General features: G+C 40.9%; 3 protein-coding genes across 4 annotated transcripts in view; 1 reads left to right on the top strand and 2 right to left on the bottom strand.

The window, feature by feature from the left end:
- sptssb (serine palmitoyltransferase, small subunit B) lies at positions 1 to 437 on the bottom strand. The gene has a single exon (XM_035154941.1). The coding sequence runs from the start codon at positions 435 to 437 to the stop codon at positions 195 to 197; it is 243 nt and encodes an 80-aa protein (XP_035010832.1). The 3' UTR covers positions 1 to 194.
- Positions 438 to 5,337: 4,900 nt separating this feature from the next.
- On the bottom strand, positions 5,338 to 16,084 carry nmd3 (NMD3 ribosome export adaptor). Of its 2 annotated transcripts, none has more exons than XM_035155051.2 (16): positions 16,003 to 16,084; positions 15,506 to 15,592; positions 14,508 to 14,642; positions 14,260 to 14,356; positions 13,599 to 13,679; positions 12,638 to 12,766; positions 11,701 to 11,791; positions 10,887 to 10,965; positions 10,131 to 10,227; positions 9,515 to 9,632; positions 8,310 to 8,455; positions 7,903 to 8,015; positions 7,273 to 7,345; positions 6,962 to 7,068; positions 6,055 to 6,125; positions 5,338 to 5,864 (listed from the first exon to the last, which is right to left on the bottom strand). In XM_035155051.2, the coding sequence occupies exons 2-16, from the start codon at positions 15,547 to 15,549 to the stop codon at positions 5,731 to 5,733; spliced, it is 1,515 nt and encodes a 504-aa protein (XP_035010942.1). In that variant the 5' UTR covers positions 15,550 to 15,592; positions 16,003 to 16,084; the 3' UTR covers positions 5,338 to 5,730. The 2 variants fall into 2 exon arrangements, with proteins under 2 accessions (XP_035010942.1, XP_035010943.1); XM_035155052.2 differs by having other exon boundaries at positions 15,972 to 16,048.
- A 2,697-nt stretch (positions 16,085 to 18,781) lies between these two features.
- The window catches only part of ppm1lb (protein phosphatase, Mg2+/Mn2+ dependent, 1Lb), a 50,323-nt gene continuing 42,808 nt past the window's right edge, over positions 18,782 to 26,296 (top strand). The window contains exon 1 of the mRNA XM_035153845.2: positions 18,782 to 19,621. Coding sequence (XP_035009736.1) covers positions 19,223 to 19,621 — 399 coding nt within the window. The 5' untranslated portion in view covers positions 18,782 to 19,222. The remainder of the gene's footprint in view (positions 19,622 to 26,296) is intronic.

Raw genomic sequence — 26,296 nt, 5'->3', positions numbered from 1 at the left:
TGTAAAGAAGATGGTAAGGCTCTGCTTTCCAGATAATTCCGTTCAGATCTTCGTATGTTTTCAGTCTCGATGAGCTGCTGTTTCTGGATGAAGGTGAAGGTGTGAGGAGGGGCTCAAGTTGCCCAGTTACAGGAAAATGATTCAGGGTATCGTGCCAATCCACCCAGTCGCTGCCTCTCCCCCCCCTCCCTCTTTTAGTTCATGAGCGTCATGGTGCTCTTGGTCTGGCCGCCGACGATCCCGGAGAAGAACTCCAGTGCCAGGCGCGCGTGGATGGGCACAAAGACGTACGAGGTGTAGATGACCATGGCGATGGCGGAGAAGAGGATGGAGTTGAAAATGGACTTTTCCCAGGGCTCCAGGACATAGATGCCGGTGATGAGCAGGTACTGGTAGTACAGCCAGGCCAGGTACTCCCTCAGGTTCTTGAAGAGCATCCTGCAGGCTGGATGAAGGAGAAAGAAAACGGAGGTGGAGACACGTGAGATACGAGTCGTAAGAAAGAGAAAGTGTGAAGAGAAAGAGTGATTACAAGAATTTAAAGCATGTTTTCTCAAGCATGCATGGTACTCGTAGCAAATTTCCACCATGATTTACTTCTTAAAAACAATCCAGTGTTATTAGTATGTACCATCCTGAACAAAGGGAGTTTACTCCACGCAGAAAAATTATACATGGCATGTGCGAAACACAATTCTATAATAAATGATTATTCTATTCTATATATTAGTCTATCATGAAAACTGACGAAACCTGATGAAACCCTCAGTACACAGATCAAGACATGTTCTGCCCTGTGTCAACCATTGTCCTGGGGGATCGTGTGGCTATATGGATAATAATCCTCAAATGATATAAGAAAGCTCTTGTGGCTGTCTCTTTATTAATAGGGAGGCGTAGGGGGAACTTGAGAGCTCTCATTAAAGCCTCTCATGTCCCTGGTGGAGCAATCAATCAGGCCTCATGGGAGCTCGTTGTGTGGATAGAGACATGCCCATGAAATTAAACCCACGGGTCCCACATGGACGTAAAACAACGCTCGCTTATTTTCTTGGCACGCTTATTCTCACACTTGACACACACACACACACACACATGTTCCCACACACATGGGACTTTGTGGGGAAGGAGCAACAGTTCCACATCCCCACAGAGCATACAGGCAAAACAACACTTGTTTTAAAGCTTGGTTTGCATGGACAACACAATGAATGTGCTAATGTGCTGTGTTCCACAAATCTGATAAAAAGCAGTGTTTATTTAAAGTTAAGTGCATGTGGGCGCCCTGTGGTCTCAGGTTCGAATAGAATCTGCTGCACAGGTAAGGGGGCAACAGGTGCTCTGCAAGTTCTGCAAAAAACTTAAAGCAGATAGAAAAGCAACGAGCACAGGGACACTAATTTACTTCCTTCAGCCCAAGTAGAACTGTTGCACTGAAGTTATGTAAACCAGAGCACATCTTTGCATTGTTGTTATTATAATGTATTGATAAATATCTCCATCAATCAGTTGGGCTCACAAAAGTGAAATAACTGAGGCTTAAAGTTGTCCTTCCTGTCCAGATGTGCAATAATTAATGATCTGCAAAATCACCATGATAATAACTATTCCTCAGTGAATTTACATTTCTTTATTATGATTCTAAATGCTGAATAAAGGCTCTTGTGTATCCTGTGTTGTGTTAAAACTGAATCTGGACACGGACTCACCTGAGCAGCCGCCGTCCGATTCCCTGGTGTGAACCACGCTGCTGGAGCTTAATGAGGCTGAGCCGCAGACAGCAGTCCGTCCTGCCGCCGCTCCGCTGTTTAGTGTAAACTCAAAAGCTGCTTCACCAGTCTGCCACCGTCCTATATGTACCACTCTCCCACCGTGACACTGACACCACTCCCACTAACACTGCCCACCCTCACCTGGCGCCACAGGTCAGGCAGGAGCAGGCGCAGAGGACTTTTACGCACACAGGCCGGTGTGCGCGGTTTTACGCATCGGGAGGGAAACACGTCCTCGCATCAGAGGCGCGGGAGGAGTCGGTGTCTTAATCGCAGGTTTATTTCAGTCACGTAAAGTCCAATGTTTTGTGCGGCATCTTTAAACTTTCTTCACTCCATGTGTCCGCATCCTTCAGCGCCTCTGTCCCACCACCTGCTCCATCATCCTGCTGCAGCTGCAGACCTGCGCCGCAGCGCCGCCTCTGACGTAGCAGGAGGCAAAAACAAGCAGAGGCAGCACTATTGTGTGTGTGTGTGTGTGTGTGTGTGTGTGTGTGTGTGTGTGTGTGTGTGTGTGTGTGTGTGTGTGTGCACTCACTCGTACTGCAGCCTCAGGATGTTCATATGAGTCAGTATATGGAAACCTTACATTAAACAAACATGAAAATCATTCACAAGCAAGCTTAACGAAACGTGAAATTGCAGATAATGATGTAATGAGATTATTACTGAAGAGACCTGCATAGTCGATTGTGAGTGAAAAGGACACTTTCCAATCTGTCCGGAGAAATCTCTGGTATATGCATTTATTTTATACATTTATTTTCCACCCCAATGACTCTGAAATCATCTTGGTTTTAATGTCTAACATAAACTATACCAAAGTCTCTACAGTAGGGATTGGTAGTGTGTCGTGCTAAACATTCATATATCTATGTATGTGTTGTCTCTTTTGTATTTTAATCTATGTTGTGTTGCATTTTATCTGGATCACTTAATAAAATGTCCCTCATTCTTTATGGCAGGCCAAGTACTATATGTAGTAAAAAGGAGGATATGTGGGTCACAACCTTAAGAAGGAGTGATTTAACAAACGATCTCTGTCCTAGGGTGTAATTATTTTTTAGATTTTTTTGTTCAAATGTTCTGTTACGGGTCACATCTATTACACTTCTCTTCTGTCTGTCCTGGGAGACGGATGCCTGTGACTCTTGGTGTTTTTCCCCTGTTAAAACAGTTTTCAGTATTTCCTCATTCTAGTCGAGGGTTAGGGAAGGAGGATGTTCCACCTTGTACAGATTGTTTGTTCTATGAGGAAAACTGTGATTTGTGAATGTGGGCTATACAAATGAAATCTAAGTGATTGACTGATGTGCAGCATAAGTGCTTTAAAATATATATACAAGCCAACATGTTGCCAAGCTAATTTTCTGTGTATATATGATGTTGAAAAAGCACTTTTCACATTCTATACTCCACTTGTGGTGCACATATTCAACACATGCAAAACAGAAAAAGCTGCAGGTGGCATATAAATCAGAATATTGCTCAAGTTTCCAAGATGGACTAGTTCAAGCCACCTGGCTGTGGTGAGTAATGTCCTCACCCTACATAACCTGCTGAGGAATTTTATGTATAAATGTAAAAGGAAACACAAACAAATTATTGAATATATATGTATATAGTGGTTTTCTAGTGTTGATGATCCCTCAAAGCGCTTTACAGTAGTTTTTTTGTTATTCACATTCATACAGTGCATATATGTGCAGCACTTGCTAGGGTGAGGGCAATTTTGGGGTCAAGCATCTTGCCCGAGGAAACTTCGGCATGCAGGAGACTGGGTTTGGACCACTGGACGACCGCTCTACCCCCTCAGTGTGAAATTCAAACTGAACTAATCATTTCTGAAGTGATCTCCATGTTCAGCTGCAGTCTTTGCACAGTCCAGTTGTAGCTCATTAACTCTGCGTCTCTTCATCATCTCCTCTGTGATGAGTAAAGATGAAACCCAACACATGGATCCACATTCACGATAAGGACATTTTGAAGGCTACACTCTATACGGACAAACTGTATGCTAGTGAGTTCCGAGTAATTTTGCAGACACAGAAATTGTTTATAATTATGCGAATCTTATCTTGTCAGACAACTTTCTCTGCTCTATTCAGTCTTCATGGATTTAACCTGTGGGTTTAGTGGCTGATGTATGATTGATAATGAACAGAGAAGTGACTGAGGTGTGTGACCGGTCAGATGCAGTTTTCTGAAACATACTATGAACTAGTTGCCAAAATATTGACTTTAAAAAAAACTATGGCTCCATTTGACAAGGAAAACCAACAACGTACTATTCACGCAGACACTCAATCATCTCATCTCTTTAAAGTCCCTCCCTGAACAAGACTGAGGAAATGTTTTTGCATGAAATGAATAACCCGAGAAGTTCCTTCAACCAAGAGAAAAATAAAAAACCCAAACACTCCTGGAAAAGGTGTCTCTTTGTTTTGAGGCTATCAGACATACAGCAGGGAAACCTTATCTCCTCAACTCTCCTCATCCGTTTGCTGACCTGCTCAGTTCTTACACATGATGCATTATTGACGTGTAAACAGGGCAGAGGCACACCGGTTACGCATGGACACACTCCACGATTATGTTAGGGTCACAAGACCGAGGACGGGTTTCAAGTGCTGGACACAGTTTCTGAGTGGATGTGCATATTGACCAGCTCTTTGTAAAAGGTTTTGTGACACAGCTCAGCCACTGTGGTCTTTACGTGACGTGTCCAGACCTGCTCCGCTGCAGGTACTGTGGGAATCATTATTCAAATCAGATCAAAACCCTTAATCTGTCATGTTGTGAGAGGCAAAGCGCCAACTTCTCATTGGGTTTTCTGATATCTGCTCAGCGAGTGTGTGACACCAGAAATCACAGGTCAAGACGTCAGGAAGTAACGAAATGTGGGTCAAAAAGTCTCGGTTTGAGCTCATGTAAAGTTGGTGAGAAAATCAGTTCAACAGGAGAGTGATGAGAAGGAGCCCTTAGTCCCACAAACACACATACAAACACCCAAAGGGGATTCACCTCATTTACTTTCCCAAGTAGATCTGATTACCGTTAAGAACCAGCTCAGGTCTGTGAAAAACAAGATCCTTCCTCCTCCTCCTCCCTCTTCATGTTAGAATGTGAGACATGTCACAAACACTAATTCTCTCTGATACACACATTCCTGAGGTGTGTTCCATTACATAAAGCTTCATAACAGTGAGTCATGCAACAAATCTAGAGACTACAAGAATTATAGAATAGAAGTTTGGTTTGGATATGTGCTCTAAGGAAGATTGAGTGTGAGGAACTGTTGTGGTTTTACCTTCTCACCCAACACAGTTTGATATTAACTCTGCTCTTTAAAGTCATTTTAAACATCTCTTGAGGTGTTTTTCAGATCAACACTCTCTGGGTGCCCACAGTAGCCAAATGACAACATTTAACAGGTGAGGATCAGTTTACTGCAAGTGGTCCAGAGCTCCCTCTGGTGGATGACTACAGCAACGCACTTAAAACAAATGTAACTTTGATTCATTGAACGCATCACTGACACCAAATTCAACACTGCACAGACAGATTTGTGTAAAGTTTGCATAGGAGCAAATATTTATTTTGATATAGTGAACTACAGTCACTCCATTTCAACTTCACTTCAAAGATTATACACCACAAAAGGAGAAGAGTAGTAGAGAAATTACTTAAAATCTTAAATTTGCAGGTCCAGTAAATGAAGGTCCCGTTTCCCAGAGGAAACTTATCTGTTACTTAGTGGCACCGATATAATCCACATTTAACGGACTTTAACTGTGATGATTCATTTCAAATCAACAAAAAGCCTCAATCGATTGTTTGAATCCCTCATCAGTCGTGTCAGTTCAGAATTAGCGGTCTGTTTTCATTGGTACGACTGCCTCATCAGTGGACCTGTGTGCGACAGATCAGCCCTCAGTGACGCACTGATGGCGACTGGTTATTCTGTCATCATTTCGGCGCCATCTCCTCCTGTGGCGTCTGATAGGCTGAGCTCCTCCAGCATCTCCGTCAGGGAAATACGTGGTGCTCCATCATCCTCAGCGTCGCTCTCCACAGGGATCTTTGACGCATCTGAAATAAAAACAAAATCAGCATCTTATCATTAAATATCCAATAAATCATCAATAATTAACTGTGTGCAACGACTTCTATCAGGACAAAAAATTTGTGAAAGCCTGAGAATAGAAATAATTCCACAGCAGGGCTGAAGTCTTTTGGGAAACGGATGCAGAGGAAGGTGTGCGGTGTTCCAGCTGCTCACCTTTGTAGATGTTGACATTCTTCCTCAGAGCCTCGTCCTCCTCCAGGTCCTCGAGGAAGTCCTGGTATTGTCTGAAGACAGAAAAGCTCATTTAGACCAAACCCATGTGGCACGGCAGGACAGAAAAAACACACAAGCACAGGATACATGGCATTCTTGGCGAGGTATCCAACTATTCATCAACAACTAAAAACAATGTCGGGTGTTCGGTCACAATTTCAGGCATCTTAAGTGTTTTCCCTTATTTTCTGTGCTACAGACATTTGTGAGGAAAACCAACTTTCCTCATTTCTTCAAAATCCACTTGAAGATACAACTTTTGCTTATTTAAAAAGTATTTTCTACAGACAAGGTCTTCAAAATATGTGCATTTCGAAAAATAATTCATAGAAACTTCATCAGCAAATATTTCATGCAGATAGATTCAGGATTTCAGAAGAACTCTCTGGTGGAAGTAGGGATCTGGTGATTAAAAAACAGTGAGTCCTGTTCCACTGTTCCTTTTGTTCATTTGTAAAAGTTCCTTCATTAAGATAAACTTGGCTGCTCAGCTTTATTTTGAGTCACTTACATAGACACTATCCTGGTGCTGTGAAATTGCACTAAAGCTCGACATGTGTATCAGTACGCAGCTGAAATTAGTTCCCGACAAATGCCCTCTTCACTCCTTTTTGATTAACATTTCGCTGTTTAAGAAAAAGTCGAGCCTCACACAGACAAGTGCATTGTTGGTTTGGTCAAGATTTGCTCACAATATGAAAACTATGTCTCTAGCCTTGTGCTTTAAAAGCAGAATAATTAATCATCAGAGACAGCTCTTTAGAAAATGACAGGATTTGATTGAGATGGAAAATTGTGAAGCTTAAACTGTTACTTTAGATTTATGTGCTTTATGTTACAATCCCACCTCTCATCATCTGTGTCATTGTCTTCACGGTCTCTGGGCATCTCCTGCAGTTTCCAGTTCCTGCGCTTCACCCTCCTGCTGCGGTCGTAGCTCTTCTTGATCAGCACCTTTCACAGTTCCCATTGTACAAATTACAACACTGAAACAGACTGACTTAATTTTGGTTGTGTGGATCTGTGTGGGATTTTAACATCTTTTCCCAGAATGTTATCAAAACTACAGTCAGTTCAATGTGCTGCCACTAGAGGTCAGTGTTAAACAAGTCAACAGCTACTAAAGGCATCTGAAGCTCAAGTGCAGGTCAGTCTTACCACATCAGGAACGTGGTGAGGGTTCATCTTATTCAGGTGCTCGTCATTGACGTTGGTGTTGGCAAAATCAAACCTGAGGGATGAGAAGTAAACGTGCCGTTAAGTGTAGAACTCACAGCTTGTGATCTGTCTTTGCTGTCAACCATAGACTGTATATAAAGTTGGACATGACGGCTCCCTAATAGTGAAGCCAAAGCATCTTGATCAGCCCCTGGTGGCAGTCTGCAGTATAGGTCATAAACCACACCTCCTCCATGTGAGTGGATGGGACATGGACCAAACTAAAAAAGTCAAGTACATTTTCCTCAAAGATGGTTTCTATTGTTTGGGTCGTTATTGTCACACTTGTTTGTTTAAGTTTTCATTTTCCCCGGTCAGTTTGGTTTTAATTAGTTATTCAGTGCTATAAAACTAGGTGAAACATGATTGACAGCTGAGACTGAACTGCGATTGGTCAAATATCAGCTGAACCTTGACAGCTACTGCACAGACTCTGGTTCCAAAGGACGGCACCGGCACAAGATGGCAGCGTTCATATCCAGGATAACTTGCTTCATTTCTAGTTATTGGAAGGAAGTGTAGATGCGTCGTCCATCTTTATAAACTATGACATCAACCCTTGACACTCACCCTAACACCATGTCTCCGATGTTGAGCAGGTGGCCAAGGAATGTACGGCAGTGATACTGCTGACTGGTGTTCATCTCTGATGTTTTCTGAACCCACACCTCAGCCAGGATGTGCTGTAAGACACACACAAACACACAAAATAGGGAATATAAATGAGTTTAAAGCCATTATGCTCATGTTCTATTCCACAAACTTGATTTTGACAGTTGCATCGATAATAACAACATTCAAACAGAGGGACGAGAGCTAAGATTGTCCCTAAACCCCCTGTCACCGAAAAGAACAGTCCTGTTGAATCCAGCATGGAGGTTCAGGGATAATGTAATGGACCGCTATTGATTTTACTTCCAAAGAGGAGAGCTATGTTCCCACTAATGCTGTTCTGCTGCAACAACACACACACTCACCCTAGTGGACCTCAAGCCCGCTCCTGCACCTAGCTTCTGGTCCCTGATGATGTCAGTGTCCATCACAATGAACTCCTCCAGTTGCCGTGGGTTACAGAGATTGTTGAAGGGGGCACGCCAGTACGTGTTCCCATCCACCTCGGCAACTAGTGTGAAAGACGTCAGTCACAAAGTCTGAGCACAAATTATACAACACACTCTAAATTCTAAAGATTTTAATCTAAAAGCCATTTGGGAACTAAGCCATAGTTGCATATGCAAGCCAAAGCATTTTTTAACCAGACAGGAATGACACGTTTCTGTCTATAATGCAAATATAGCAAACACAAGCGGACAAACAGCAACACATACTTTAAGTACAGAACTTAATTGCCTACTGCAGCACAAATATACCAAACAGAGCTCAGCCTCCGGGGCTGTTTCTGTTCCACAGCTTCCTTCGAAAACTTTCTGCAACAAAAATAGCCTGCTCTTTGAAGAGTAATTAGAAACGTGTGTGTGCGCCGCTTCCAAAATGTCAGCGTTCTGCTGAGGAACGTCACAGCTTCTCACATAATGAGTGAATACCCCAGATAGAGAGGAAAGGCATCATCACTAATTGTCACCACATTTACATTGATTTTAAACCCCTCAGAATAAGCACACTTTGCTATGACAGCAGGCAGAATCCAAATTAGGAATGTGGCTTTTTTTTCTTGAGCGCGTGCCTCGTGCTTTCCTGTGACGGGGAGCAGAAGGAAGCTGTTGAGTTTAACGACGATGATGAACATGTGCTCAACAGACTGAGGTCAGCTTAGTTCTGCTTTAAAGAATATAACCTGAGTAATGACTCAGTTACTCACTGAAGACTTAGGGACAACATTCTAATACTGGGAAGCTCTCATAACAGCCTCTATTCTTTGTGGTATGGATGCAGGATGTTTTGAAACTTTGATTTGAGATTATGATGTTGACGTCACTTCTGCAGGATTGTTAGCTACAGGTTCATGCTGCCAATCTATTGTTCAAACATTTTCTATAAGACTCAGATCTGCTGTTTGGGGAGGTCACTGAAGTCCAATTTGACCTTGCTCAATCATCATATAATTAGAGTTGCTGATAGAATATTCCATTCACATTCCCGTTTACACGCCCCCTGCAGCTATATTTGATCATAACAGGATAGGTTCTTGTGGTATTGGTCTGTGGTGTAAAAAAGCACTCACTCTGCAGGGTCCTTGGGTCGATGAGGTGAATCGTGCTGGTGACACGGGTGCACACGCACAGTTGACCCATGTTCCCCAGGCTCTGAGCGAGACGTGGTGAGAGACACACGACATTGTCCTGGCAACCAAACACAACACAAAGTCAAAACAACTCACAACCAAAAGAATACAGCAACTACTTGACAGCTACTCTTCCAAGTCGTGTTTGCATGTATTGAATTGACCCTGTATGGCCCCCATTTAAACCCCAGAACTGAAGCTACATGTCAAATGGGATTAAGCAGCTATTGAAAATGATAAAAACACACCTGCTACAAATCTCCTTCCCTACTTTTGTTTAAATCCCTTTTAACTAGTCAGTGAATTCCACCTATTATCACCTGTCAGTGTAAAAAACAACAGCATTCCAGCCTCGGGTCCAGACGGTTTCTGCATATCAGCAGAACATTTGACAGCTTTCTAACATAACATCTTCACTGAATGTGTAAAGAAACATGACAGGTCTGTCAAGACTGAAGCTCTGAGCAGCGTCTCGCATTCAACAGTGGATCAATTGAGAGTGAGGGAAAAGAAATCCACCTAGAATGAAGAACAGAGAGAGGACACAGGTGCATACCTTGCAGACGGGCACAATCTCCATAGAGAAGGTGCTCTTGTAGTTGAACGTGTTTGAGTGGATGTCATGAGAGATGAGGCGCTGGGATGTCTTTGACCTTTAGAAAGGAAAGAATTGATCATTACTATAACTAATATCACATTCTCTCACAAATGTTTGCCTCATTGGATGAAATTATAAAAGCTGAATCTATGTAGTCATAAGCAGATTGAAAACTGTGTTGTGTACATGTAAAACTAGTCATTACAGTACACGATCCAGTAACTAACTTAATCTCAATGAGACTGCCTGATTACATAAAGATTAAATAAAATAAAAACATTTGAGTAAATAAAAAGGAAATGTGGACTGAGTATCATGACCGGAGCGCAACTTATTAATCAATTGATAAAATCAACTAATTTGAGCCACGGACATGTCAGCATCGTGTTTGCCAATATGAAAACAGAATTATTTTACAAAATAAACAATGCTAAAGAACATGTGCATCTACGTTACGATTTTATGTTAGATATATATCTTTTCTTAATTCTAACTCTACACATTTGAATATATTTGAATCTATTTGTGTTTTCTTTTTGCTTATAGTTTTCTTAATTAAGTTTATGGTTAAACTGTAAAATATCAAAAATGAATCAAATTTCTGTCTGGTGGATGATAACCACATTTTAGGATTAATTGCAAATTTATAAATGTTGGCTGACATATGTGTAGTCATTTTTTCGTGGCGGTGATGTTTTCACAGCACTTGCTCACCTGCAGGGCGAGGTGCACTGGAGGAAGTCGACCATCTTCTGAGCATGTTGCTTGGAGCCGTAGTAGAAATCAATCCCGTCTGAGAGAGATGGGCAAATAGCACCAATAAATAAATCACAGGTGCACTTCACAGGTCATCACCGCTGCTGAACTCATGTGCATGCAAACAACACACACACACGGGGAGGCAGATGACGATGGGAGAAAGTATGGAAGCCACATGTTGTAACCTCCATGAAGCTTTCAAGTCCTGCCGAGATGTGGAGCTGATTTAAATTACACCGACGGGCCAAACTCTGCCTCACAGTCCTGTCCAACAGCACAGAGAGGTGCCGCTGAGCTGTCACCCACTACCTGACTTGTGTGTGTGTGTGTGTGTGTGTGTGTGTGTGTGTGTGTGTGTGTGTTTGTGTCTCTAAACAGGGTCTGAAGCCATCTTGCATTGCGGAAATCTGGTATGGAATGTCTGCTCTGATTAGAGCACACTGATTAGACGCACAACGCATGCTCCTCTGAGGCCCACACATGGACAGCTGTATGATGCGATTGGCGCCAGTGATATGCATGCATGGCTTGCTGTCTGGTACGCGAACGAGAGGTAATTAACACTGGACACATCATTATGTTCTGCTTAGATCTAATCCACACTAGTTACGCTGGTGATGAATGAAGTTTCCCATTTCTCAGTGTAAGTCTGTTTGAGGCCCTGACGAAAACAACACGCCCGTCCCTTTAAAGATATCTATATCATCATATATGTATATATATATATATGTAAAAAATATATGTATTTAATCATATTCCATTGACTCACCATTGATTTCTTTGATGTTGAGGGCATTCTGGTGGAGTTTATGCTTGAGGATCAGCTGCTCTAGATAGTAGAATGTCTTTTTATGGGGCGTCTGTTTGAAAAAAAGAAAAATCTGAGCATCACTATAAAGATACAGAGATTCATATAGTTACCTTCAGCCCCATGACCCAATATTTACACATTTATTGGTGTAAAAATGTGATTAACAGCTTGGTATCTGCTAAACCCAGTTGCCATGTTTGACCTTTCAGAAAAATACCCCAGTTAAAGGTTCAGTGTGTAGAATTTAGTGACATCTAGTGGTGAAGTTTCATGTTGAAGCTGAATACCTCTAACCCTCCCCTTCCAAACATGGAAGAGAACCTGTGGTAGCCTTTAGTTGGACTACTGTGAAAAACATGGCGGCCTCCGTAGAGAGGACCCGCTCCAGATGTAGATATAAAGTATTTAAATATAAAGGGATAATATTAGGAAAAAGAAAACAACAATCCTTACAATTTAGATAATTACACACTAGTAAAAACATCACTAGGATTATTTTATATTCAATTTCTGCCACTAGATCCCTTTCTGTTACAGGTCATGTCAATACAGAATTAAAGGACAGTTATAAACTTATAAATGTTATTACCTTTGCAGCTCAGTTTAATTTACTTGTTTATATTTCTATGGTTTTATGGCTCATTTTAAAGCACCTTCTGAAGTCCTTATGTTGGATACGCAAATCAGATTTACTGAAAGTACTTTTTACCAAGTTATTATTATTATTATTATAAAAGCACAACTAATGTTTCAATTTATCAAAACATATGTCATAGAATTAAGTGTATTGAGAGGCATACATAACTTATTTAAGACTATTTTAAAAAGGTGAAAGCTTTGAGTCTAGTTTGGGTAATGCAAAACAGGGAGATAATATATTTTTCAAATATCACACCTTCTGCCTAACTTGCACCACGGCCTTCCAGAAGTCCTTGGCTTCCACACGGTGGCAGTCGTCACACATCTGCGACAGGATGACAAACTCCACCACAAACACCTGCTGCAGGATCGCACCATTCATCACCTGAAGAGGCAAACACAGCAACAAGTCAAACATATGTTCTACCTGCATGGCAAACAGGCAACGGCAAGTCTGTGCCTTCAGTCATTTAATAACCAAGTGTTTTGGGAAAAAGATACTGTGTTTTCATTATTCTGTTTTTGAGCCTTTAAGACGACGTCAGACCACTTGGATCTGAAGACAGTATTTAGAAGACCATCAAACGGGAAAACAAAAGAGTTGGCTCAGAGACACAGAGCTCAGGTTCTCACTAAAGGTCAAGGAGATGAGATGACAGCTTCTGGCAACACACAAACCTCACTCAAAAACAGACAACTCTGTTTTAAAGAGTTTATCTAAAGTTTATCTAAATGCCATCATATGATTCTCAATGACAGAGAACAAGAAAATACTGTTATTTTGCTGATGTTCTCAGTTACATGCTGTATCTGTCTCTGTCTGTCCTGGGAGAAGGATCCTCACATGTGGCTCTCTCTGAGGTGTCTGCAGTTTTTTACCCCTGTTAATATATTTTTTTCCTCCTTACTCTTGTTGAGGGTTAAGAACAGAGGATGTCGCATCTTGTTAAGCCCCATTAGACAAATTGTGATTTGTAAATATGGGCTATACAAATAAAATAAGATTGATTGAACCATTATGGTAACTGGATGTATGCATCACACATTCACATGATTCATTTGGCCCCCGGTAAATAAAGATATTAATTCCATCACATACTGTTCTTTCTGCTAATTACCACCTAAAAAAAGAGCCCAGATAACCTTTAGAAGAAAAACAATCATCGTATCAGTTTCAAGCCATTTGAATGACATTCTCCCACACTCTGTTTCCTTACCTCTTTCTGTACGGTCAGTTTCACCTTGATCCTTTTAGAATGTGGCTCCGTCCACAGGAAGCCAGCGTCAATAAGACGAACCTGTGAGGAGAGGGCTGCTGTTGAGTCCATGAAGTAGCATGAGCCATGATTATACTAAAGTGCTGTGGCAACCATGGTGCATTATATGATGAAAAGTCAGAAACATAAGGTTTCTGACACAAAAGACCTGCAAAGAATCTTAATATTATGGAGATTACAGTTTATTATTCTTATCAATTTGAATACTATTATTGTTTCAATTTTATAGTTATTTTAGAACACATTAAATTAACCAATTAGTCATTTTCAGAAAATATAACAGCACATCTTTTAAGAACTGATTAATTAAAATCAGATACATTCACTGATTTGGCTTCTCCCGAGTAAAGATTTGTTCATCGTTAACTGAAAATCGTTGGACTTTTGACAACAAGCTGAATTAATCAAAAGATCTGAAGCCGTAACTTTTTGTTATAAAAAAGGCATTTATCACAATATTCTGACATTTAATTGACAAAACAACTAAAGCATTATTAAAAAAAAATATTCAGACGACAAATTAATAATGAAAATAATCAAGTTGCAGCTAACGGCTATTTCTGAGGCTGGAGGTCTGAAGTTTAGGAAGCATCACACTCACTTTGGTCATTGAGCTCTTGAGTTTCTTCAGGCACAGGGACAGCAGTTCCCTGGACTCCAGGGCACACTGCATCCAGGTGGTCGGAGGCTGCAAGTACCTGCATGAAAGAGGAAGATTTACGTTCAAGCCTCAACTTCACCAACAAAAGTTCTACCCCAAAAGAAAAACTTTTTAAACATGTTAATGTTTTCTGGAGTGAAACAATTGTGTAATCTGTATTATTTTAAATAAAATGCATTAAAACCAACCTCTCACACTGCTTGCAGAAGTGCACAGTGACTTGCTTGGGGATTCCCTCTGAGATGTCGACCTGAGTACGTAGGCAGGCGACACACATGTTGGCCGGGTTGGGAGGAATAGGGACACCACAGGTGCAGCACAGGCTGTAGAGGAGCAAACGTTTGTAAAAATTAATTATGTGGCATCTAACTAATTGTAACAAACATAACAAAATACAAGACAAAATGCACTTTACTTTACTACAGACCACCTACAATGTTATTTATCGTTTTCCTCAACTTTTTAATCAGTCAGTGATTTTACATTATTTGAGCATAGTATGCAAGTCAGTTAAATTTTATATCTTTGGTTTGGTCGAAAATAACGTTAAAATTGTGCTACAGAGCAGCTAAAACCACACATTGTTTAGAAAACGTCTCCCTGTGATTTTAGATTCAAAACTTAAGAACCAGAACACAAACATCAACCCTTTCTAGTCCAAAAAGCTGTCAAACTTATGTGGTCTTTTATTGTCTAGGGGACATTTGTACCCTGGTATGATGGTGCTATTAATGAATCAGAACCATCACTAATAGTAGTGATAAGCAATACTGACATGTGATTCTGATTCAGTAATTGAGGAGACAGGTAAGGGAAGCTTGTCCAACAATACTGAGTGACAGTTTTCTGTACCTCTTATTCCTGTAACATGGTGTTAAACAGTAACTCAAACAGGACACTGTTTGGAACCTTCTTTCAAATTTGTGAAAACTATATTTTTTGGAAGCATGAAATGGCAACTTCATTGCAGTTTACACATTCGTGGAAACACCCCAAAAAAGCAAAATTTTCACATCTTGGACTCATTGGAAAATTTTCTGATCACAAAACAATCACAAGTTTTTCTGGGGTAATCTAGTCCAGGTTAGGGTTATCTAGAGTCTAGATCCATGTTGTAATGAGTGGGGACTTTCACATAAAAACTGCATATTCAACAATATAAAGTGTGTTTAAGTGTTTCACTTACATGTTCCCCTGGCTGCTGGTGGCAGGAGCTATCATGTACTCCATCCTTGTGAAGGTGACAGATCCGTGTCAGTGAATCTCTGTGCAGCTGTGAGAACAGAAACATGTCAGATTTAAATGGCTCTAATCGAAGATAGGACACTAGCAACCCTGCTAATAAATAGCTAACGTTAGCTTGTAGCGATGCACAGCGTAAAACTACTAACATGATGTCGAACAGAAGATAATAACAATATTCATTCTCGTTACTGGTGTGTTCAGACTCGGAAAGAGATGAACAGGTGAACATTTCTAAATCTTTGAAGAGCACATGCTATCCGATGCTTTAGATTCCGTAGGAGACAGTTAGCATCAGAGGCTAAAAAGCTATTTCTGATGAGTAATTCTACCAGAAACAAGCACAAAACTTCATAAAAACGTGATTCCATTGTTAAAGTTGGTCAAATCAGCTTTGAAAATAAACGTACAGAAGATATTTTGGTCAGAGAGTTAACTCACGTTGTGATGGAGGTCCTCCACGTTTTCCACTCAGAGGACCCGGAGTGATGACGTCGCTCAGGCCTCAAGGACCTCGGGACTGTCTATGTGTGCCTGAACAAATGTCCCTGAAAACAAATAAAATAAGTTAAATTGAATAAAAAAAGGAAACGTCAACCAAATAAAATAATCAGCTTTAATAAGACTTTCATCCTATTGTACTTAAAAAAAGAAAAATCAACAGAAAAAAAGAGAAGCACATGAGAGAATATGAGAGAAAAAAACTTTGTTCTATTTAGATTTGACATTCTGCAACTTGTTATGAATAGGTCACACATAATGTTTATTACTTTGAATGACAGACTCTATAGTTCAGGCCAAGCCAGCACAGTGAACATAGAACCACAAAAATAATATGGAAACATATTTTTCACTGTATCTTGGTCAGTACAAAGAAGGTTCTCCTTCAACCCAATGCCTGAGTCTAATTCCATATCATTTTAAATGGATAGTTCACCCCAAAATGCAAATTATCCCATTATCTACTCACCACTATGCCGATGGACGGGTGGGTGAAGTGGTTGAGTCCACAAAACACTTTTGGAGCCTCAGGGGTAAACAGTGTTGCAGCCAAATCCAAAACAATTGAAGTAACTGGGGATCAATTCTTCAAACGTAAAAAAACAACAGAAAAAAACCCTAAAATGCCTCCATACTGCTCGTGTGGTGTCATCCAACTGTCCGTAAGCTCCGACATTCAGATTTGACATATACACCATGTGTTTAGCCTAAATGTTCTTTATGTTTGGAAATTTTCTGTTATTTTTCTGTTGTTTTTTATGTTTGAAGAAATGGTCGCCATCTACTTTAATTGTATTGGATTCTGCTGCAAAGCTGTTTTCCCCTGAGACTCCAAAAGTGTTCTGTGGACACAAACACTTCACCCACCTCTCCATCGGCATAGTGGTGATTTCATAATGATTACATTTTCCCTTTTGGGTGAACTATCCCTTGAACAGTTTTATCATAGCACAAATAGCCCATAATTTATTTGACTTACGTATAAAGAAGATTTTGTCTGAGTTCAGCATGTCACTCAGGTTTATAAACCCGTCTACAGTGTTTGAACCTTCTTTCATCCTTCATAATTTAATTTAATTTATTTCATTTGAATTGTATTTATTTATCCCTCTGGTCTGTATCAACCTGTCCATTCCACTCTCTGTGCATTAGATTCAGTATGACAAGGGTCTTGAGACTAGATTCTGACACAAGGGGTATCCACAAGGCAGGATCTCAAGATCAGGTGACAATTTGCAGTTATCCTGTGCTCAACTGTGGTTGAATTCATCAGGTTTTGTCAATTATATTTTAATATTAATAATAAATCAGTGTGTGGCCTTTGTGCGCACCTGTAGTATTTCGGTTCTTTGGATGCCTTCAGGTGCTGTTGGAAATATCTAAAGTTAAAAACCATTCTACTATAGGCTACACATGGTGATAAAATGACAGACACATCATTGATATACGGTACATGATGTAAAAGAGGACATAATAGAAATATCAGTTAGGCATAAAGTTGAAACAATACTTCAGTAAAGTAGTTTCAAAATCTGAACATTATAACCTACACAAAGGATGATTTGGGGCAGTTATTATTAGATTTAATCGAGTGTACTTAATAAACTTTTGATATTCTTAAATAAATGATAACAGCAAATAATGGAAAAAAATTAAAGGTTTGGCTCTATTTAATTGGTGCTGTCACATTCCAGGAATTTCATAAAAGTTTCCCATATTTCACAAAGCTTCTTTAACTTCCCTTTGATCACATATGTCATTTCCTCCAAGAAAAGGCAGGATGCCATAAAAACTGATGAAAACCAATAATTTTCTTGCAAATAATTTAACCGTGGAGTTCTTGTCTCCGAGGGGAAATCTGTTTTCACAGTCAGTTCAGCACAGATCCACATAAATAGACACATTTCAACACAGTTAACACTTAAAACATATGTACATACATGTCAAATTGACAGAGGCAGTTTATTGAGTGCTGCAACAACAGTGAAATGCAGTAATCATTTTCTATCCGTGCAATTTTAATATCATATATGTGCAGTACTGTTATACAGTTAGCATTTTTGTTTGCATTATAGCCTACATATTTCTTTCTTTTATAGTTCCTTGTGTTTGTATTGTATTGCTTACTTATTATAATGTGTAATGTATTTTACTGTTCCCCTTTTGCTGCTGTAACACAGTTAATATCTTCCATAGTGGGACTAATAAAGAATTATTTTATCTTATCTTATCTTATCTTATCTTATCTTATCTTATCTAATCTTATCTTTTCTTAACTTAACTTAATTTAAAACTTTATTTTGTTGATATATCATGTGTATTTGGATTTGGTTGTACTTGTAGCCGTACATGTCCTTATTTAGGAGTAGTTTGAGTACCCAGCAGGTGTCTTGTCATTCATTTTGGGGAGACTAATAAAGGATTATCTTATTTTGTCTTATCTTATCTTATTTTATCTAATCTAATCTAATCTAATCTTGACTTTACTTTACTTTACTTTACTTTACTTTACTTTACTTTACCTAACTTTACTTAACTTTATTTAACCTAAGTTAACTTAAGTTAACCTAAGTAACATTTATTTTGCTGCTAGATTTGCTGATATATTTGGGTGTACTTGTAGCAGTTCATGACCTTTGGAGTGTTTTGATGACCCAGCAGGTCTCATGTGACTCGGTTGGGGGGGGACAGTGTTACGAGGTGCACCTGAAGGCAGCACCGGGCTGTACGGACAGCAGCAGTGGGTCGGTCTCAGTCAGTTTGGCAGCAGCTGAGAATGTGAGGGCTTCGACACACTCCGCTATTTCCAGGACCGTGAACAGGCTCTCTCCCTCCACCGCTCCACCCGGGCGACCTGCGCTCTCCAGCCCGGGGAGGCTTCGCTTGTTCTGGGACCGCATCAGATGGTCACCCGGCTCACTGCGGGGCGACAGAGAGGGAACCAGCCGGGGCTCGAGCACCTCCAACCCGCTGCTGCTGCTGGAGAATGCGGTGAAGTGTCAGTCGCTGAATCCGTGAAATCTTCGTGTTCCCCCCCTCGGTTAAATGTGTCACCGCTCCGAAGCAGCTCACGCAGGAAACGACGATGGAGTGAGATCTGCGGCGGCGGCGAGCGACTCCCAACCTGCCGCGATTATCTCCCCTGCGCGTAAATAAATAAATGATAGAGGATACGATGACCCTGCTGTCCCTGCTAGGTCGGATCATGCGTTATTTTCTGCTCAGACCGGAGACCCTGTTCCTGCTGTGCATCAGCCTGGCTCTGTGGAGCTACTTCTTCCACACGGACGAGGTGAAGACCATCGTCAAGTCCAGCCGGGACGCGGTCAAGATGGTCAAGGGGAAAGTGGCGGAGATGATGCAGAACGAGCGCTTCGGCGGGCTGGACGTCCTGGACGCCGAGTTCTCCAAGACCTGGGAGTTCAAGAGCAACACCGCGGCCGTGTACTCCATCCAGGGCCGGCGAGACCACATGGAGGACCGGTTCGAGGTGCTCACCGACGTCGTCAACAAGAGCCACCCTTCTATCTTTGGTGTTTTTGACGGCCACGGAGGAGAGGTGAGTACATTGTGGAGGCGAGGATGATGTCCTCTGGGTGTCTTTCCCACACACAGTCGAAGTTATGTCTCTGACTCTGTACAAAAACCAAGGGGCCCCACACTGAGATGTGGGGGCCCCTAAAGTGTGGGTTAAGATACCTTAATTTCTGTTGAAGAGAGTATTTTGTGGACATTTCTTTTGTCTGCTCTCAACTCTCAACTGCTGTCAAATTTGTAGACAATGAGTGAGACAAGAGGAGCAGACCAAAACTGTCATTTTGGCATAAAGACAATAACTTACAATCAGTTTGATTTGTTGGGGCCCCACACTGAGATGGTGTTATTTCACTAGTGTGTAATCATCTAAATTGTTTGAATTGTCCTTTTCTTTACCCTTGAATGGGCCCTTTATATTTAAAGACTTTATATCTACATCTGGAGCGGGCTGCCATGTTTTTTAAAGTAGCCTAGACCGGACAAAATAAACACCTTTTTTGAGTTTTTATGTCAACTGAAGGCTGCCACAGGTTCTCCTTCATGTTTGGAAGGGGAGGGTGAGGTGAGGGGTATTCAGCTGCAACATGAAACCTCACCACTAGATGTCACTAAAAAATACACGCTGAACCTTTAAGTGATACTGTGTAGTATATTATTTTTTACTTTTTATTTAAGTGTATTCATCAGTATTTTGTTGTTACATATTTTGGTTTTAACTCTACTCTCAATTACCATGAGTGAGACAAAATGGGAATCTAAGTTTGGCTGCATTTAAAATTTTTTGGTGATTTTACTTTTAAAAACGAATGAACTGTGATAATAAAGACAACAACTTACAATTAGTTTAATTTCTAGTGGCCACAAACTGAGATGTGGGTCAAGATGCTTTTAATGATACTGAAGTTTGTATTTTTCAGTATTTTGTGGGCATCTCCTCTGTCTGGTCTAGTTTTAAATTGGCTGGCAAACTTTTTTTTACCACGAGTGAGACAAAAGGGGAATCTAAGTTTAGCCGCAGTTTGTTTCAACCAAAGCTGTCATTTGACTTTTGAAAAACGCATTTTTAAAAGGGAAGTGTCATCATAAAGACAACACATTATTTTGCAGACATACCAAATTGGTAATTAGCATTATTAGATGTTGAAAACGATGTCCGATGCCTATCAGAGGTGATCAGTACAGCAGCTAAACCTACTTTTTGATCAATTGACTGAATTTTATTTTTTTCAGATCAAATGTTTGGGGCAGCCAATGAATAAGTGATCTATCTGATTTATTATTTACATGATGTTAAATTTGCATGATACAAATATGTAGAGGTGCAATGAAGCTGTGCAACATTTGCAGGGTCAGATCAAACTGCCAGGGGGGAAAAATTAGCTGCTGAGCCTTTATTAATGCTCCATTCGTCCCACTGCTTGAACCAGGTTTACTGTTGCTTTCCTCTTTAAACTACACTGGCCCATTTGTTGCATCTTTGCTTGTATGAAATAGGGCAAAACTGAAATGGCAAATGTCTTTAAATTTCATTTTTACCGTCTTAAAAACAGGGCCTCAAAAAGCAAAACCCACTTTAAGCCCCTTATCTTGCTCGTAAGGGATGATATTGTGCTTTTGTCTCAAACAAGTTTCCAGCTAAATTAGTACAAATCCGACTAGATACAGTAAGAACATGGACACAGCTGGTGATCCACCCTTGGACATTAGTCATTGAACTTGGTGGATATGTAAGGAAAGGGCCCATATTGGCCCACTGTGTGTGTAGCAACCCATTATTTCTTCCCACAGCCCAGCACACACACTCACAGCTTTCTTCCAAATGGCAGGAGAACTGCATCTTGTCTATTTACAGCTGAAAATCATGCTCAAAATATCTACCGCTCGGGTTCGTTGGCCAAACAAAATTTTTTTGGGATACAGACATCATAGGCCCCATGGTCTAACACGATTATAGCTGGCAGGAAGAGGATGAACTCACATTTGTATGATTCAGAGGCATAGAAAGTGCTGGATGAGCCAGTACGGTGGGAGCAAAACTGAAATGGGTCATTGATCACTGATCTGCTGGTCGCTGTCCACCCACACTCTATACTCGTCGACATCTTAGAAATCTCCTTTTATTTCTGCTCCGTTGGTCTTAACGAAGGTTGTCGTTGGACGTTGAGTGCATGAACATGGCATTGTGCTCAGGGTGCAGCAGCGGAACAGCTTTACCACGCAGATGAAAACGAGACCCGCACAAGAAGTTGTCAGTTGAAGGGACAAAGAGCAGCTGAGATGACGCCACGGTCAGACATGAGCATGAAAACACTGATGTGTGGTGAAGTCCTGGCATGCTTGAACACTGCCATTGTTTCTTAGGAATATAAAACCATGACCTCAGCGCACAGTACAAGTGACAGAGCTACATAGAAATAAAGCTTTCAAACCAAGGGTGACAGGGTATTCTATTTTCTTCCCTTTCTTTCTATCTCTTTTTGTACATTGAATACACTTCTTGGACTACTTCCATAACACTAGGTTTTTGTTTGAAAATGCATCAACTCCGGATCATTCGGCCGTCCACACTACTCCACAGTTTTAGAGCCTTTTAAAATGGAGAAGTTTCAAAACCATGTCTAGACACTCACAGCTGCTTACTGAATTCTGTTTTCTCGATTGTGACATAGCCTTCGCTGATTTGTCAGGCTCTTATCACACGACCCGGCTGGTGTATAACGCAACATGAAAAATCAAGTGTAGCACGCCCACACTCCGTTTGCATGGATGGTCATGTGATATACGTTTTCTGACGTGTTAGAATGAACAGGGATTAAAACTGATACGGGGCAGGTGTGGTTGCTGCAGACCTCAAAGCTGTTGGGGGCCTGACAGCAACTGTCTTCATCCTGAGTTCGACTGCTGTGGTCTGATTGAGGCTGAACGATAACATGCTAAAAATAGGCAGCCAAAGGCATAGAGGATAGCTGTTCTTTTAGGGGAAATTAAATTTTCGTCCGTGGTGCTGACTGCTGCAGCTTTTGACCAAAAGTGGTCATTGGATTGTTTCCCCTGTGGCCGTTTTTCCTCCTTGCTTTTTTTTTTTTTCTTTTCTCAGCAATGTTCCTTTTTAGACACCGGTGACCTAACCTGAGAGCTCCGCCGCTGCTACCACACATGGTTTAGAGGCTTGGAGAAATAAATAGGGGATATATGTTTATGTGTGAGACAGAAAAAGCAGAGAGTGTGTGGGTGAGCATCAAGGGTGAGAGTAAGAAGACGAAGAGGAAGAATGGGGAAGGTTCAGATTTGTCCATGTATGCAGGAGGTTGTTTCATCGCTGCATGTCCGCGGGCAACAGTTTGTTCTGTCTTCATTCCCACGCCCTCTTTTGAAGTCAGAGAAATGGTTGCCAGACAGCAGCCCTCAGAAGCAACTTCCTCTGCTACGTAAATTTTTATTTTTTCAGCCAGAGGGCATTGAATGAAGCAGAGTGATGCTTCGTGGCCCAGGGCAACACCAGGAATACTGGCTGCCTCAGCTCGCTAGTTAGTAAGGTGTCAGTCACTTCCATTTCTGTCCCCGCACACACACACACACATACTCACACACACACACGCACACGCACTCACTGCTCATCCAAACCACGCACACAGTCGTTAAAGCAGTGTCAGATTTATGTCAACATCAGTCTGGTGTTTGAGATTCCTGATCAACATCAACAGGTCTTGGACACTGTTTAGTAAGACTCTAATGGACACAAATTTAAAATGCATTTCACCGGGGCTTGAGGATGTCAGTCAATTACAGCAGTGATTCAATGTAAACCTCATGGGAATAAGTATTGGATCCAAATGCAATTAGGGCTGCAAATAACGATGTTATTAATTATTGACAAAACTGCTGATTATTTTTACAGGTTAATCAAATGTCTCGTCCTTAAAATGTCAGAAAATTAAGAAGAATTGCACGTATCTGTTTTATGCCGGCTGCGCACCAAAGGACTTTTTAAATGTGGTAGACTACAGACATAACAATAGGTGTACCCGATTTTTGGTCTTTTCATCATCATTAGAACACACTTGACGGTCTAACGGAGACGCAGAACCACACACCACATTCCAAAGATTTGGGATCTCACAGAAACTTGTTTGATCAAACGCGACTTCAGAATACAAACAAACATGGTCAGCTGGTTGCACTTGTATGTGTACTGTTTTGCCCAAAAAACAGGACTCATTAAACAAGCACGGTTGCCACAATTCCACAAGTTTGTCCTCCTTTTGTACTGTCCACAAGGAAACTTTCGTTCACGCTGTTGGCAGCTAATTTCGGCTTGGCTCAACATCTGGTTGGTGACGTGTCCCAGTTGGCTCGCTCTGATCGGCTATTCCGGGGTTTCTGCTCTCTCACCAAGTCGCTATTCCTTTCATGCTCTCTGATTTCAATAGTACCTTTTTTTTATGAATGAAATTAATTACAATTTTTGTAATTTACTGTTCGAAATCAGGGCGTCTCCAATTCAGTCGGTGACATTAATACCTCTTTTTACACCTATACGCAGATTATGTAAATGCAGGTCAAAAAAGGCGATTGACTTCTTTCCTATCGCCAGTAGAGGAGGAGACTTTCAGTTTTTTCCCCTGGAACGTCGACATCACTGTCTTGCCAAATTAGCATGTCTCGTTTCTCGTTTCCATCACTGTCGATCGAAGCCAGAGCCAATAAAAACCTGTGCACAGTCGTTGGACCTGGGAGTGAATGCCCATTGTATCCATTCCTGTTGCAGACAAAGGCCAGATGGGAGTGCGTGTTGGGGGGGCAGATTTGAGTGGGTGATAGTGAGGTTTTTGACCAGTGGAAAAGGGGCAAAAGGTTATGTCTGTTAACGCCTCACACAACAGGCAAGAGAATGTATTCAGATCAGCCTCAAATCGGTAACGCCCCTGTGATCTGGCCTGAATCGAACTTGAGATTGAGCCGATCATCCTGTCATGTGCACCAGGCCTCAGGTAAGATCTTCAGTTGTAAATCTAAAACATGTTTATTTCACAGTCATGTGACACAAAGAAAAGCATCACATTCTCGCAACAGGCTGTTTTTTCACAGGAGACATTTTGACGTGTGATATTAGAAAAAAGAAGAGGTGTGAATTAGGAAATATTTGATCACTGACACTTTTAAACAGAGCAGAGGCATCAAAACTGTTGCTGTGAAAAAGAGCCACTGAGAAGCTGCAGATAGATATTAACTCAAATAATTAATTGATTTCTCGTGGAATGTGCAATTTACCTGGTGACCATTTTTCCGTTTAGCTTGAGAAACAATTTGCTCCCTTGTCTGCAGTGCTTCAGACATCATTGTTAATGCAGGTAGCAACGATAAAGGCTGTAAATGGAGCTTTTAAAGCTAGAAATCATTGTAATTAGAAGAGAAGTTTGACTTTAGTATTGACTTGCAAAGCAATCACACCCATGAAAATGATACAGAGATGATGAATATTTAGCTCTTTATATTTTATAAAACATATTTAATCAATATTTTATGATAGACAATATGCTTATTTGCTTTCTTAGTGAGAACTAAATGAGAAGATTTGGTATCGATCCCATGTCTACACATGATTTCTGGAGATGTGGACAGGAGGTGATTAGCGTAGCTTGGCTTAAAGACTGAAAACATTGGGGGGAAACAACTAGCATGGCTCTGTCCAAAGAAAACAACTTCTGCCTGTAGGCACTACTTTACTTGGTCTATGTCTTTTAATCCTGACAAAAACCAAAATGTTGAAACAACAATTTGTGGTCCAAGAGAACGGTATGTGGTGTAACTCTGTATTTGTAAACAAGGTTCATGTCTTAGGCTGGTAATAGTTGGCTTGATATATTTGCAGTACATAAAACATTGTAAAACCACAAGTCCTGATTTTAAAGTGAGTGTTTGTGTACGGATTAAACAAACAAGGTATAACTATAGACTGTATATAAGGATGGATATGACAGCTCCCCAAAAGTGAACCCAAAGTGTCTTGATCGCCACCTGGTGGCTGCATTTAGTGTTGGTCATAAATCCTGCCTCCTCCATGTAAGCAGATGGGACATTAGCCAAACTAAAATGTCAAAGCACATTTTGAATGTATTCTTCTGAAAGATAATTTCTGTCAGTTTAGGTAGTTCTTATCTCAATGGTGGAAGATCCCCCCCCCCCGCCCCTGTTTCCAGTCTCTATGCTAAACTAAGCTAATCTCTAGCAGTGCAGAAACACAAGTGGTATCCATCATGTCACCTTTGTCTTCAAGAAAACAAAGTCTATTCCCCATAATGCCAAACCAAACAGCGTTGATCTGCCACATAATCGAGCGGGAGAGTTAAATGTTAAAAAGTTAAGGAAGAATATTGAATATTTCCGTGAGTTCAGTGAGTTTTACCACTTCGCTGGAACCGATCAGTTAAATGGCAGTTGAATCATTAGCCAGAGCCATGCAGATGACATCAGGAAAATGAGATTTCTCTCTGCAGCAGACACCCACTCACACACCAACGCAAAAGGGTTTAAAATTTGTGTTTAGTGTGAACATCGTCAGTCATGTTAGTTGAGATTTATCTGTTAAATGGAGATTTATTTTTAGCTGACATGTGGGAATAACCTGCATGACAGTGATAACACTGGGCTCTCCATACATAGAATGGCAACATGAGCTATTTGTTGCTTACTGACA

Source organism: Hippoglossus stenolepis, chromosome 4, assembly GCF_022539355.2.
Source record: "Hippoglossus stenolepis isolate QCI-W04-F060 chromosome 4, HSTE1.2, whole genome shotgun sequence".
NCBI classification, from domain to species: Eukaryota; Metazoa; Chordata; class Actinopteri; order Pleuronectiformes; family Pleuronectidae; genus Hippoglossus; species Hippoglossus stenolepis.
Note: the sequence above shows the minus strand (reverse complement) of the source record. Positions and strands in the feature narration are given on the sequence as shown.